Below are 15585 nucleotides of genomic sequence, written 5' to 3' on the forward strand. Positions count from 1 at the left end.
TTATTTTCTCTTCCTTTCTGGTAAAGTCAGAATTTACTTTGTGAAATGTACCATTTTGATAACAAAATAAAATATTCGCATACAAAATATTATTGAGTTAAACGCCATCTTTAGATATTAGGAGAAACTAAAATAAGTTTTTCTTATTCAGTCGCCCTCTTTTGCTGAGAAGGAGTATTTAAAACACCTAATGTGTATAGTACACTAGTTTGTCGCCATCTGTTGTGGAGAAGTTATAATTTGTTTTATATCGATAGACGCAGAGGGCGTTGGCTAAATGTTAATTCGAATTCGTAAAAGAAGAGTAAAGGTTTGTATTTGTTTGTTGTACGATTATCGTACAACAAACAAATACAAACTATTATATTGTAATATTTATTTGTTATATTAGGACATTATGTTAAAAAATCATTATAATTAACTGCAGTACGGTTAAAGAATAGAGTCTAATTAAAGTTACTTGATTTTAAATTATGGTAAAAAAAAGTTCCATGCTATTCTGGCAGGGAAGAAAAAATATAATAGTAAGTATATCCGTCGTTTCTCTTCCCAGACTGCAAAAGTCTATCAAGCGAAATGCATATTGACTCTTTCATAAGGCTTCGGGCAAACAAAGTCACTTTTTCTGAATGTGTAATTTCCAGTCTTGCGATTATTAGCTCTGTCTATCGCGGTCTATCTACGACTGTTACGGAAACCAATATTGAATACTTATTTGTTAGAACTACGAGTGTCGTATGTGCCAAATGACTTCCGGCACTTTAGAATAGGACCACTCTATTTCTTTCTCTTGTATGTCGTAAAAGGCGATTAAAGGAAAGGATTCTTCTTTTAGGCAATGCAGGCTAGCCTAATAACCTTCAATTTTAGCCATGTGGGATAAAGACGTGATTACGTGATTATACCTATGTATCATGACGTGTACGGGTATGTACCAGTATTGCTTCTTGTAGCATCTACGATTGTTACGGAATAAAATATTGAATAAAAAATACTTTATAAATTATTTTAATGTAGGTAATTTTCTTTCCTTTATATACCTTTTTTGTTTCATTATATTTACTAGTGATCGGCTTAGTTAGGGTTACTTTTATGTATATAAAAACCTTCCTCAGAAAACCCACATTTCAAATACCTAGGAACCAAATCCGCCCACAACTTTCCTAGATTAGCGCGCATACATACAGAAATAGAAAAAAAAGGGAACTTTCTAGTATGTAGTATGTCTGTCTGGACCAAATGTAGGACCCATAGGGTTATTTCTCTGTTTGGATAGAGTTGTTTTAGGTTTCAATGACCTATTGTTGGATATCAGTCGGAATGCACATTCGGTCCTTGAACCTCCTAGTGGTCACAGTAGTATTATTAAAGCTCATCGCTGGGTTTGCAATGTTAGTTGATTTAACTCCCACTCGATAAAAAAAGGGTGTTGTATAAATATTTAAACATAATAGATAGTAAACGTTTATTTTATATTTATAACATTATATTATTTGTAAATATAGAGTTCTTATAATATATAGGTACGAGATAAACATACTCGATCTAATATAACTTAGACGTGTCGATACATTAGCCAACTACATAAAGTTACAATACGATATTTGCATTCACAACTGAAGTGGCAGTGCTAGTGCAAAAATCATACTTAATAATATATATCTATAGGCACAAAAGTGGGTATATATAATTACATAACATCTGATTAAACAAAACTGTGAGGTACAAAGATTCAGCATGGCAGGCACTACGATGAGGATATGTTACATCAAAAACTTTACTTAATATAAATTATCCTTACTCATTAACACAGAGCACGGCGTGCATCTACTGGAATGTCCTAAAATTACGTCTTGATTAAAACAAACAAAGGCACAACTCAGTGAGACCTCAAGTGTAGCTTCTACACACTCATTACGTGATTCAACCTTATTAATTTAACATATGCATACCTACTAAATTAGATATTGTATCTATGGCATTTTCCAACTAGACTAAAGTAACAAATCAGTCTTCCAAGCAATTAAAAATAATAAGTGGTATTATTACATTAAACTTAAACAGTTTTATAAAAAATAACGTATATTTCTTAGGAATTAACGAAGGTAGATTATAAAAATGATAGATGAGAACAATAGCTAGGTAATATATTGTGGTCATTGGTATTACAGAATAAAGTGATTTTCAAACCCCACTCTACAACGAAGACTCTGTGCTACTTTGTTTCTTACATTATATGTATGTAGTACAATATAAATATACAGTAATACATTATGTCAAATTTACAACAAAAATAATATTATGTCTCTTATTAGATGTCAAAGCATTACACTCATACTAATTAACTAACTTATTATAACATATAGTTTCATTGATTTAGTTACGTATAACAACGAATTGCGACGAAATTTCTGTCCGTAAATTTAAGTCCTAGATAGTAATTACAAAAAGACATTGAGCATTTTACTAAGTGTTATCAATGAAATCTCCTTAATTTCTAATAAGAACGACCGTGCTTGTGCAAAATAATTTATGTAATGAATAAGTGAGCACTACTAGGATAAATTGGAACAATAGATAAACAATTATTATGGCAATCGTAAATAGAAACCCGTAAACATTCGAACACATTTTAAGTAACATTAATATTTTAATTGATAGATAAGTCGCTATTCGCAGTGACATGAGCGTCGCGCGTCGCACGCTCATATCGGTCTGTCTGCGGATGCGCATCTTAATGTTGATCGCATTCCCTAATAGACTGCCCGAGTATGAGGCTGAGTGCGACGCGGAGGACTAGAGATGAGCTGAGTAGCGAGCGTGAGGTAGTAGCGGTTCAGTCTATAAACATCACAGTCGCGGACAACAAATTGCACAATAACTCTTGTAGGCGGACCAGCACGCCTTCCTTCTTCGAGGTCCTATACAGTTACCGCTCCAACACATACACCTAATTAAAGCTAACCTATTCGCTATTCCATTAACAGACATAAATGTTATAAAACAAAAAAGAAGAAAGAAAACAAAAATCACAAAGGGCACCAACTACCATCAAACGGAAATTTGATTTCGTTTTCAGGTTCATTGATGCAAGAAAATAAATAAAGAAAGGTGGAATAAGAGTGGCCGCGGGGCCCATTGCAATAGCCCGGCCGTGACGCCAGGTCAGCGTGGCGTACGCGCGCGGCGCGTCCTACCAATACACTAATATGTGACTTACTACTAACTTTGTACGCCTAAGTCAGTCTTTTTGAATGTTCTCTTTCAATGCAAGATGATCGTTCAATCTCTATCGCTACTACAATCTAATGCAAAGTTCCGTGGAGGCACAATCACTCCTGATGGGGGTTCTACATCGCGGCGACGAGAAATTGATAAATCTTCTACATGATCGTCGTCAGGCGGTGGCGTCCGAGGAGACTCCGAAGACGACCGAGGTGGAGACCTGGGAGTGAGAGCCGCGTGTGCGGCTGCAGCCAAGGCCATAGCGTGAAGCGCTTCTCTACCACCGTCTCGGGTCGCCCCCTCTAATGCTTGTTGCAGAAATGATGGATCAATAAGAGGTGTTGCTGGAGGTACATCATCTCCTCCTGTTCCACTTAAGCCGTATGGGAACGCGGCACCATTAGTTTCTCTTTTCACTCCACGACTCATTGGCCGACTAGTCGTAATACCAAGTTTCTTAACTTTATCATATAACGTGCGAGAAGGAACGCCATATTTTCGAGAGGCTTGAAGTGCACTCATACCATTTCTTACACATTCAATTGCAGACATAATATCGGATCTAGTGTATTGTTTATATCTTTTCCATTCTGGTTTTTGTTGAGGCGGAACATAAGGCGCCAATCCAGTTCTGACGTCTTGTTGGAAATTAGTTGGTGGCGAAGAGGGATGGAAACTGCGATTGCTGTCATCTTCAAAGGACCGCTCTGTGTACGGGGAATGTGCATCTTCCGATCTATCTGATCTATTGTAGTGAGGAGAAGATGCACGTGACGACAATCTGCGAGGACGGTAGTCAAATGCGCGTTGCGGGCTCGAAGCTCGTTCCGATTCATGTGCAGATCCGTTAGAATGCAAACGAGGAGGGACTTGCTGGTTGACTGGGTGACATACTAGGGACATGGGCTGAGAGGAATCTATAGAAGTATGTTGAGCTAATACATTTCTCAAGATGGGTGTGTCTCGGGTGGCGAGCATACTGGATAGTTTCTTTCGCTTTAAAGGATTCATGTCGACAGACTCGTAAGCCGCAGAAAGAACAGGGGCTGCGGGTGGAGGAGGCCAGCGAGACGGCGGCGCCGGCGCTGGTGGAGACACGCTGGAGGGCGCGGCCGGCACCACGCGCGGCGGCGAAGTCGCGGAGTTGCGGTCGTTCGCGCCGGGCCGCCTACGCAGCTCCGTCATGTCAAACAACCCCTTCACTTCTAGTTGCTCGGCCACCTTCATGATGCGTGGGATTTGAGCTTGTGTTACGTTCACCTCTCCTGTATACATATATTCGAGGAGAGCGCGCATCTCGAAATCTTTTACTCCTGGGAAAAGTATACTGCAGTGATCCATGGGCACGTCGGCCAAAATTGATTGAAAATATGGCGAATTGGCAGCCAACACCACTCGGTGAGCCTTGAAGGTAACTTGGTCGTCAACAACCAAGGTGCAGTCAACATATGTCTCTACCTTAATCAATGCCTCTAAAATTTCCACCAGGTTCGTTTTATGGTGGTTCCATTTTAAACAGAACGTTTGTTGTCCTTCACTGCTCCCCATTTTTCTCAATTGTGATTCTGTGAAACAAAAAGTAAAAATTAAAACATGCCTATGTTGCGAGCATCATGTTAGGAATAATTGGAGTTATTTTAGAAAAAATATTGGTATTTCTTTATAATTATGTTAACCCGACCGATCAAATCTACGCAGTGAAGTAACTAGGTATTGACCATACAAAATCGATACAAGTAACTGATCAAAAATTCATCGATGAAATAATTGAAATGTGAAGAGCAGTAATATAATAAAAATAAGATATAACTGTATATTATTTATTTATCTACTAGCTGATACACGTGACATCCGTGTAAATTTAGAGCTGAATGTATAATCATAATAATGTTTTATAATAACTCTGTCTACGCCGTAAGGGTTTAAGTCGTGATCATATAGTAAAAAAAAATCTACGATTTCGTTCACAGTTAACAGATATTGGATAGACCTTATTAAAAAATTGTCTCAATAGTGCATTGTAGAAATTGATTAAATAAAAAAGCGCCATCTACTGATTAAAATGTATATGTTTTTATGGGAATAAAGACATTATTTAAATACTTTTTGTTTTTTTTTTTATTTTACGTGTTGCCGTTTCAATTTATATACGGCTTATTTCCAAAGAACAATTACACGGACGAAGACCATATGCAACCATTAAGATAACTAATCAATTAGTTTATTAACTAATCTTAATAAACAAAGCCACTAAGTACATAAATTATCTTCATGTTAGTACCACATGGATTCGTTATAGTATTTATTGCATACCTATGTATAACACATGAAATAAATACAAATATTTTTAATATATATTTTTAAGTGACACATTTATCTAGAAGTAGTGTTTAAAATATTAGTAGGTAACCAGATCAATGAAAATATTAGACAACACTGTAATTTAAACAAATATAGGTAGGAAATCAAAATTTTTATCTACAACTTAAATATGAACAATCTCATAAACAAACAACACTCTATACATACCCGGCACAATATCAAAACACGTAGACACGGGATACATTTCGGCGCACCACAGACTCCACTGAACTGATATAAGAAATACGCATTCACTGCGTGCAGTGTTCTGTCTAGAGAGCAGTACACCGCGCGCGACCAGGCTACACTGCGGACGTCGCCGACCGCCACTACCACACTAAACTGCATGCATCGCCCTTCCCCATTTACATATCACGCTCTGAAGCCCTTCCTCACTGCCAAATTGACTTTTACCTTTTATTCGGCAGGTAAATCGAAATAGGGGACCGATGAAAGCGAATATGTCCCTTCTTTCCTGTTACCCGTGAATTTAAAACCTTGCATATATAGCCCTTATTTGCCACACACCAAAGCATACATTCACGTATCCAAACCAGACTATAAGAAAGTTCGACGCATCTAATACGAACCGTTTTACTCCTTTAAACTTTTTAGCCGCCTACGAAAGCTACGAAACTCGTAGCACCTCTACGAAGCCTGCAGAAATATTTGTAAAACTCACCTTCGGTATTTAGATCCAAAAATTGCACGTCAAAAACGTCGTTCAATAATAGTGTCCTTTAAACTCATCAGAAAAATTTGCACTGGCACATGTAAAAATTCGTCGGGGTTGATTCGCGTTTTTGGGCTACGAGTTACCCTCGGTGGGGGCGGCGAGCTCTAACGAGCGTCTGGCGATGACTGTCGGGCTGTTGCAGGCCGGGCCCGCGACCGCGGACTCCGCCGCCGCACGCCCCGCACCTCCTGCGTGCGCTTTTTACGCACGCAGCGTGCCGGAGTGCAGTGCAATTGCTCGCGGGCGAGACGCGCGGGACGCAGCGCGCCAACGAATTGCAGCGCTGAGGAGGGCGACCGCCTCTGTGTGAGTGACTGCGTATGCGCATCATATGTAGAACATGCGTGTGTATGCTACGAACATGCCGGGCGTCGTCGCTCGAGACGATAGAATAAAGCCGATTTCGGCTTATAAAAAATGTTACCTCGCCTCGCATACGGCCCTTTGTATGCTAACGCTGAACTTCGCGTCGTGCCATCGGAATCAACATTCTGTTGGTCTGCTCGTTAATTATCATAAAAATCGAATTAATATGCTTCGTTGCATTTACATTAGATAAATATACGTGGAAATAAATAAAGTTTCGTGCAAGTTACGATAAAGTAAATCTAAGAAGGTTCTAAATATGTACTTTATTTTTAAAAAAGTTTATTAAAACTGATTTTTATTATTCAGATTTTTGAGACTCCTTCCTTAGGCTAGATTCCACATTTGTTAAAAACTGATTTACATAATGTATGTTAGTTTAGTTCTCCATACACTGAAACTGAAAGTAAGGTACACTCCTTAAAATAACTAGCGGTTTTCCGCCGCATGAATCGCCCCAAAAATTCCCAAAAGTGCGTGAACAACGCAGCCAAACGGGGTCATTGACACATCGGTGCGTAGGGAACGCCAAAATAGCGCAAAATGCACTCAAAAATAGACCAAGCTGTGTGCAATATTTTTTGTTAGGATACTGTTTCCGTCAAGTATGGGGAATATATCTTAGTTTGTAGCAACGAGGGGAAATTAAAAACAGGCATTGTTATTACAATCGTGTGCTGATGTTTAAAATTAAAACATAAGAATTTATTAAATTACCGCTCTGACGCTGTGTGTAAATCTGAATGAAATATCATCGTAATTGGTGGTACATGAAAGAACGATATTTAAAAAGTGATCTAAATACTTATAAGCTGTCAATACCAAACAGTGCTGATAACATATAAGTACAACATACGTATAACTTTTTTTTTATATATTTGCAAAGTAATATAATTTTTGTTTATTGGCAAAGTTTTTAGTTAACATGCACACAAATATTACGTCTGTATTCCTTACGGGGTAGATGGTGACATTGGTCTCAAAAAGACTCAAACGCCAAGTTCAACTGGCTGACAGTTGAAATTGGCGTTTGAGTCTTTTATTTAAGGAATTGAGAATCTAATAGTAATCGCCTAAAAGAAGATTCCCAAGTTAAGATATCCTTCACCGTTTAGGTGAGAATTTAAATATATAACTTCACGTTTAGGTTGTCAATCTTAATGAACCATCGAACTTGCATTATTATACGGGACACGACGGTCGTCATCAGTGGGAATTAAAGGGTAAACAGTGTATCAATCGAGGGTCATTATTTAATGTTCGTTCAATTTTCCCAACATGACAAATTTCGCTATTGTTTGTTTTGGTGTTGATTTTTATCGTGTATGATGCCTTGTTTTTATGTTTCGTTTTTTATTATATATATTTTTCATATATATTTGTTTCTAACTTAGAGATACATATTACTTTTATTTTTAACAAAATCTATTAGAGGAAGATAATAAAGAGAACTGTCGCCATTTCGGCGTAGCTTCGACCGTAATCACAGTGACTACTCTGTAGCTACTGCATGCATGAGAATGATTAGTCTAGTCTGATTATCCTCACTTGCAAAAGCTGCATACATTTTTATATGCATAACTATTTTTCTCACGACTCTGTAGGTATGAATTCTTTTAGAAACAATGGCAGCAAATGTCAGAGCTACTCTCGTCATCGATATTGAAGTTTCGAGTGCACTTGACGGTCGAGTATGCAATCATTTGCATATCGATGACGGCCCCTTCTCGCTAGCTACATTAGCCTCTTAATAACGGAAACCGCTGTGGGAATTTCACGATTCGTTATGAGACAAATTAATAAAGCGATTAATACGTCATATTCTTTAACCCCATTAAATCAATTAATTTGTACAGTTATTGCAGCAATTTGCAATATCATAATGTCGTGTGCTGGAGTGTCCGTGACATCAGCGGCGAACCGCACAACCGTTAGCAGCCGATAATTCGGCGATTACCACGCAATTAGATGCAAATGTTCTATTGTCGAACTAACTGTTACGACCTTTGGTACCGATGTTTTGGTTAATTAATATTGATCGAAATTCGCGCGGACGTAGACCGAGTACAATAAACTTTACGCGGAGTGATATTCACACTGATATAAATTTCAATTAAGTAACAATACAAGCGTGCATGCACAAAAGTAGCATTATGCTAATACCAGCATAAACAGAGACGATCCGCGACCTATCCCACGACGCACGCGCAACAAAAACTGCGAGACGACGGGGGTTAGAAAAAAAAACTAATAAAAAAGCAATAATGCGATCCCGCATGGTGGCTTGTTGAGTCCCAAAATTGACGAGCCTGATGAACCGAAAGTGAGGGATATAAAGTGATCGGATATTGTTGCAACAACAATACCACTGATAGGCACTCTGGTGATAAGAAGTTGCTATTATTTTATTTTATGTAATTACCTACTTAGGTATTTGAGAATAATTAGCTAGATAAATGAAGGGAGCAAATATCATTAGTTCTTAAATAGTCACGTCAGTGGTTAAGTACCTGAGTATGAATTTTTGTGAAATTCTCGTTTCGTAATGATATTAAAGAAAAATGAGATTTTTTTGCTAATTACGTGTCTCTAACTACACATTATGGATATGGTTCATTATAAGTTAATAAATGGGGCATTTTAAAATAAATTCATAATGAATCATCATCATTAAGTATATGTAAGTACACATAATATTACAGTTGGTTTAAATAGTTATTTGGATCGACTAAACAAGAGTAGTGGGATAAGAATTAAAAATAAAATCCTGTATATTGTCTCCGTGTATACTTTAATCTCCGCTTCCCCAGTAGGTATCTACCTACCTACAGATGAAATAAGTACCTAACGATGCAAAAATATTTATCTCTGCTACAAAAATTAAAATGACATAAAAGAAACGCAACCTCTTTAAATGAGTATTTCATTACTTTATGGGTGGTATATAAGCTGACAATTAAAGCTAACTTTGCATAATGAGGCAAGGGTTGTCGGCATAAAGAGATAATTGTAATTTTACGCGTACGGCCGGCCTAGTCATTTGTCGCCAGCATCCTGCCACGCGCCCTGCCCGAATTTATTGTTATATTATCAGGGGTGGCCCTTACCCTCTTATCTCCAATATTAACTAAGAGACAATTAAATAATAGAGTGGAAAGATACGGCACTTGACTTGTCTTTCGCAGTGGTCTTGATTTTTATTACGGAAAAATAATATTTTTATTTTGAATTGAAGTTAATATAATAGTATAATACACATATTACGTCAGGTTACGCCTTTAGTAGTTGACAGATACCATCGCTTTAAGAAACTATACCCTAGTTTGGTAAGTTACCTATGGAATTGAGGTTCTGAGATCACAAGACGTTATAAGCTAATTGCATAAAGAAAACCAGTTATTATCCAGTTCCATGAGTTACTTTCCACCAAAAACAAACTTTAGACGTTTTAATAAAAACTACAGTTTGATAAGAACTTATATTATAAATTAACCAGTTTGAAACTCAATGTGTGTGCAAATGCAATACAATTTGTAGATAACATAATATTATTACCTATATTATATGAACAGACATTTTATCGATCCTCGACGCATCTTTAATGTAAAAATAAAGACAGTTCCTATTCCGTTTGGATGAAGCCAAGTGGGATCATAATCGCGGTTCATAGAGAGTCCAGAGTGGACGGGCGCGGCGACCCCGGATGCGACTCATTGTAGCGAAACTCCCCGGGAGTATGTGAAACAATACACTCTTTCCTCCCATTGTCTATCCGGGACGAAGAACATTCATTTGCTATTCATACTTTTATTACGCATTATATGAAGTGGTTGCGAAATAAGTATGTGATACATACCTACTTATGTGATATACGGGCTCTGGCTTTTGTTTGTTGGTTCGCTTCTGAGTTATTGTTTGTTAATTATCTTTTTCTTATAGAATATTTTTTTAAAGTTGAAATCCAAAATACTTACTTACATAACATTCATATCTCCTTTTTTGACTCCATCTCATTTAACCACACTAATTACATTAACACCACAAATTGATAACGGCTGTATTTCAGTATAATATAATAATGCAAATGTCAAATACCTTAAAGATAACATCGACTTCCTCAGAAATGGGTCAAGAGGGTAAAGAAAAAAAAACTATAAATTCAATAAAATGGGCGGTTCTGCTAAGTAGCTTTGTCAAAATATCGGCAACACCTGCCTCGTAGACTAACCGGCGCAACGAACTTTTGCTATTGTTTCTGTTGAAATTTGTAAATTTAAAAATTAATAAAACGATGACCAGTGAGTTTGAAATAGGTACTCTTACTGTGTAGTCATTTGGATATCTAGATGTTATGTAAATGTGAAAAAAACTACATAGCACGTAAACTTCATTTATCAGAGAGTACGTGATAGAAATCTGTACAAAAAATATAAATAACGCTCCTAAGATAATTCGCTCTCGCGCGGCCATGTTGCCTTTGACTGAGCCCAACAAAATAAAACAACGCGAGTTCAACTCTTTGACTTTTTTTATACAGGATCATTTTTCTTACCGGTCCGGGGATTATCTCTATTTCATGCCAATCGATATTGGAACATCAGGTCTGGGAAATAAGGTACATGATCATTTTGGAGGCTGCGCGGGAGTGGACGTCCTTGGGCGGACTCGATCTGCTAGCCGCGAGAGATCGTCCCATCGCACTCTGGTCGTTGCACTGACTCGATACTTTTAAAATGCATTGGAAAGTAGAAAATGTATTCGTTCGTAGTTTGTAAACATTCGGCCAGTTATAGCCGATTCATAATCTATAAAAAAATATTATAACATTTGAATACATAAGAAGATACAATTATTACTTATGGCATGCAAATTAGATACAGAATAACTTGCAAACTGCAATATTTTGGTCATATAATACGGAACGGCACATATTACCTACACTACTACTACAATTAATAATACAAGAATCAGGAAAGACCCAGGGAAATCGAAAACCTGGCAGAAGGCGTACCTCATGGCTCAAAACCTAAGGCAGTGGTTCAAGACACGCACTAGATCGCTGTTAAGAGCTGCAGCATCGAAAATAAGAAAAGCCGCAATTATAGCTTACCTCCAGCAGGAGATGGCATCATAAGAAGAAGATAACTTGCCAAAAATGTTAAAGTACTTTTATTTATTCAAATAAGCTTTAGGGTAAAATTTACAACTGGGTAAATAGAGTCCAAAAATTAGGTGACTTGTAAACAAATTATTCTGCAGTTGTGTAAAACAGAGTTACGCCTATCACTAATGAGACAGAATACTTTACCTTCGAATTGTTGACATAGATGTATGTTAAAAACAGCTTGATTTCGAAATACTCAAGGAAACTCCCATATTCTTTAACTTTCGCAACACGTCGCATTTTATGAAATTTATGGTAGTTTTAGTGCCTAAAATAATTTGTTTTTATTTTAAACAGTTAAGGAAAAATGACATGGAACCCATTGATAAATTCAAATAATAACTTTAATCAAATATCTGCATTACTGTTGTTAAGAAACGTATACAATACAGCTATAGTAGATGTCTTCAAAATAGCTATTGATTTGAAATAAAAATAACTAGTAGTGGTAGCTATACCTATGCAACCAACATTAGTCCATAAAATTTAACACGTCGCACCAAGTGTTCGTTAGAAATTAAAAGTTGAACAAAAAGTGATATACTTACTATACAAAATATAAGGCGACAGACCGGTATTTTTTAGCAAATCAATAGTGTTATGGGTATACGCTATTTCCGCCGCGTGTGTATAATGACATCGGCCGGTAAGCCCGCAAATTATAGAAATTATAGAATTTGCATCGTAGGTTGTAAGGTTACAGTAAAATCTGTAATTTATATAAGTAAGTATGTATTTTTAACTAAAAACTAGTCTAACGCCAATCGTCGTATCATTAAAACCTCCGACTCTACATGGCGATCCTGCCCTGTACTTCAAGTCTTAATAATGTAATATAACTTTATACTGGAATCAGACAGTTGAATGATAAAAGTAGGAAAGCGGACACAGACCCCGAAACGCTGATCGATCATCAACCGGGAACAACAGAGGATATTAAAAAGTAATATGCACGAAAACTTAATAATTAGCTACTATATTCATGATTTATCCCTAACGAGTCTACTTACAAATAGGATAAAAAGTAGACTTCCCGGTATTTTATGTAATATCATTTAGATGTTAAGAATAGCCTTTTTAAACAGATAATACTTCTCATCTTCCTCAATTAATAAATTGACCTGAATGTAAGTCACATACGTTTATTAAAGTGAATTTGTGAGTATTCTTTCCGTAACATTTTTATTTTACAAGGCATTGTATGGTGCGAATAGATGGACACCGCGATAGAACACTAATTACAGGTATCATTCGCAATAAACTTGTACACGGCAAACATTAGCGACGCGACATGCAAAACATGGTTTCGTTCAACAATATTTAAGTAAGCTTCGAGGTAAGGTAGGAATATTTGATGGATGCTAAGAATAGACCTGATTGTGTCCTGTCCCTGAGGAAGAGCCTAAGGTTGACATGTGACCACGGTTATAGAATGTGTGAATATTTATGTCTTTTCAACATTGCAGACGAGCCGGCATGCTTTTTTGAGCCGGATATCTCAGACCATAGGTAGAGCACCTATTACCTTGCGCACATTATTATACGTACTTTGCTCTTTCGTTACATCTAATCTACCACTCCACGATTTAAAGCCACAGACTTTGAAGTACCCAGACGAAAAAAAATACTACTTACCTCATCATTTTCCCTCGCATCGTATAATATCTTCGATAATAGCCTTGATGATATCTTGAAGCTTATGGTCCACTAAAGATGAATGATGATAAACTGATTGTGTCCTGAACTAACTTTTCTCCTCCCTAATCTAGTTTAAAGGGATTCAATAATACTATTGCTTTACTAAAAGTCATTCAGCAGCATATGTCGGTAAACCTGGCTCGATTATAGTTTTACGGTCGCTTTATTTGCAAACACCCCTCGGCTATGTTGCAGGGGTTGTGGCCAAAATTGTATTTTTATTATAATTGCTTCGTTTTATTGAGAGCCTGTCGGCTAGGGTAAACATTGTAGGGTTGTTTAGCTATAACTAGACAGCGAACAAGGGTATTGTGTAATTAGTTATGAATAACATTATCGGATAAAAATACAGTTACTTACACCAGTTTTAGAGAATAAAATTTTTGGAAAACGAAATTTGTAAACTTTTTACCAATAATAAACCAGAAAAAGTATTTCCTGTTAATTAAAAAATAAATAGATACTTGTGGTAAGTATACATACATTACGGTCGGCTACTGTTGGTATAAATACGAGATCCTATCCTATACTTCCAAAATATAAAAAAAAATTTGAAAGCAAATATAAATATTACTTACGCATAAACTATGTTGACAGTTTTATTACACAAATAATAGCAAAAAAGCAGGCAAATATGTCCTCATGTCCATACCCAATTCGACCCGCATCAAAAGGCTTACTATAAACCCTTTTCTCATTTTTATATCACGAAAAGATTGCCCGTGACCATTTTGTTGGCAAATATTACTTGATCCCCTCTATTTCGATACCGTTCATATTCGATCAGTATTAGTAAAAGTACTAACATAATAGTTTTTGATACACGAATATTACTGTCATTATCATATATTTATTTTTTATTTAAATCTTGTGGTTTTGTTATCAGAGAGAAGCCATAAGATGCAAATAAACTTTCCAAGAAGTTCAAATGCATTTGTTTTTACGCGATCGTTATCTTGCCTATTCATTTCGCTGTATCGATACTGTTATCGTTACTTAGAATAAAACGTTTATCAAAGTACTGTTAACAAAAATGCAAATGACATCTAAAATATTACAATGTATTATTGCATTTATCTGCTTTCTTTCTCATATGATTTCACACGTGCGTTACGCATATTTCTTAACCTCATAGATGGAATAGAAAAAAAGGTTTGCGAAAGTATAATTTTTTGTGCAACATTGGAACGTGTGTATAGCCGGACGGAGTTAGGGATATCGCGCAAAATGCAATACGCACGCACCGCGTGGTGCGTACGCGCAGATAAAATGCGTTCGTCCGATAACAGCGCCGAAGCCGCGATAACGAGCCGCTAGAACTGATACTGCACATAAATTTTGCTCAAACAATGACATTTTATATCCATTTTGTCATTTTTGGATGACTCCTTATAGTAAACGACTAGTAATGAATGGACTATGCCAATAAACTTGCTGAGTCTATTCATTAGGGTCAGCCAATGCAGGGTAAACAAAGCATTTTGACAATTTTGTGAAATTTCTAAACACACACATAGCTTAGTATATTTTTAAACTATGATATGGTATAGTTGGTCATATTTGGTGACCCACATATTCGAATTCAGAGACTTTATTTACAAGAATTTCTTAACAAGCATGAACAAAAAATCTCTCAAAAAATTTCCGCATTAAAAAATCTACGTCTAATCAACCTTCACACAAGCACACAAGTTTCGCGATTACTCAATCAGTCGTCGAATACAACGACCCTGTCTGCTGAATTCGCAACTACATACAATCGGGCCTGAGTCATGAATGAGAGGGTATCCCCGACCTACAAAGAATTAGTGCACCGTCCACTTTACTTGTGCGGCTACCGTAATGATGAGACAACAATGGCGACTTCTCGGAATCTCGGATATATTTTGCGGGGAGGCGCGTGCGCTTGCAAAAAATGACGTTTATATTGTGGGCGGACGTCGAGTTACGTCAATTTCGCACAATTGTACTAGGGGATAATGAGGCAACAAGAAGTGTTTTTGTTGTGGTACATAATAAGAGTTGGTGCGAATTT

General features: G+C 36.8%; 1 protein-coding gene across 1 annotated transcript; it reads right to left on the reverse strand.

The window, feature by feature from the left end:
* Nucleotides 1-3282: 3282 nt before the first annotated feature.
* Nucleotides 3283-5791, reverse strand: LOC106131202 (uncharacterized). Its single transcript, XM_013330211.1, has 2 exons — nt 5755-5791; nt 3283-4790 (listed from the first exon to the last, which is right to left on the reverse strand). The coding sequence occupies exons 1-2, from the start codon at nt 5789-5791 to the stop codon at nt 3283-3285; spliced, it is 1545 nt and encodes a 514-aa protein (XP_013185665.1).
* Nucleotides 5792-15585: the final 9794 nt, after the last annotated feature.

Source organism: Amyelois transitella, chromosome 6 (assembly GCF_032362555.1).
Source record: "Amyelois transitella isolate CPQ chromosome 6, ilAmyTran1.1, whole genome shotgun sequence".
NCBI classification, from domain to species: domain Eukaryota; kingdom Metazoa; phylum Arthropoda; class Insecta; order Lepidoptera; family Pyralidae; genus Amyelois; species Amyelois transitella.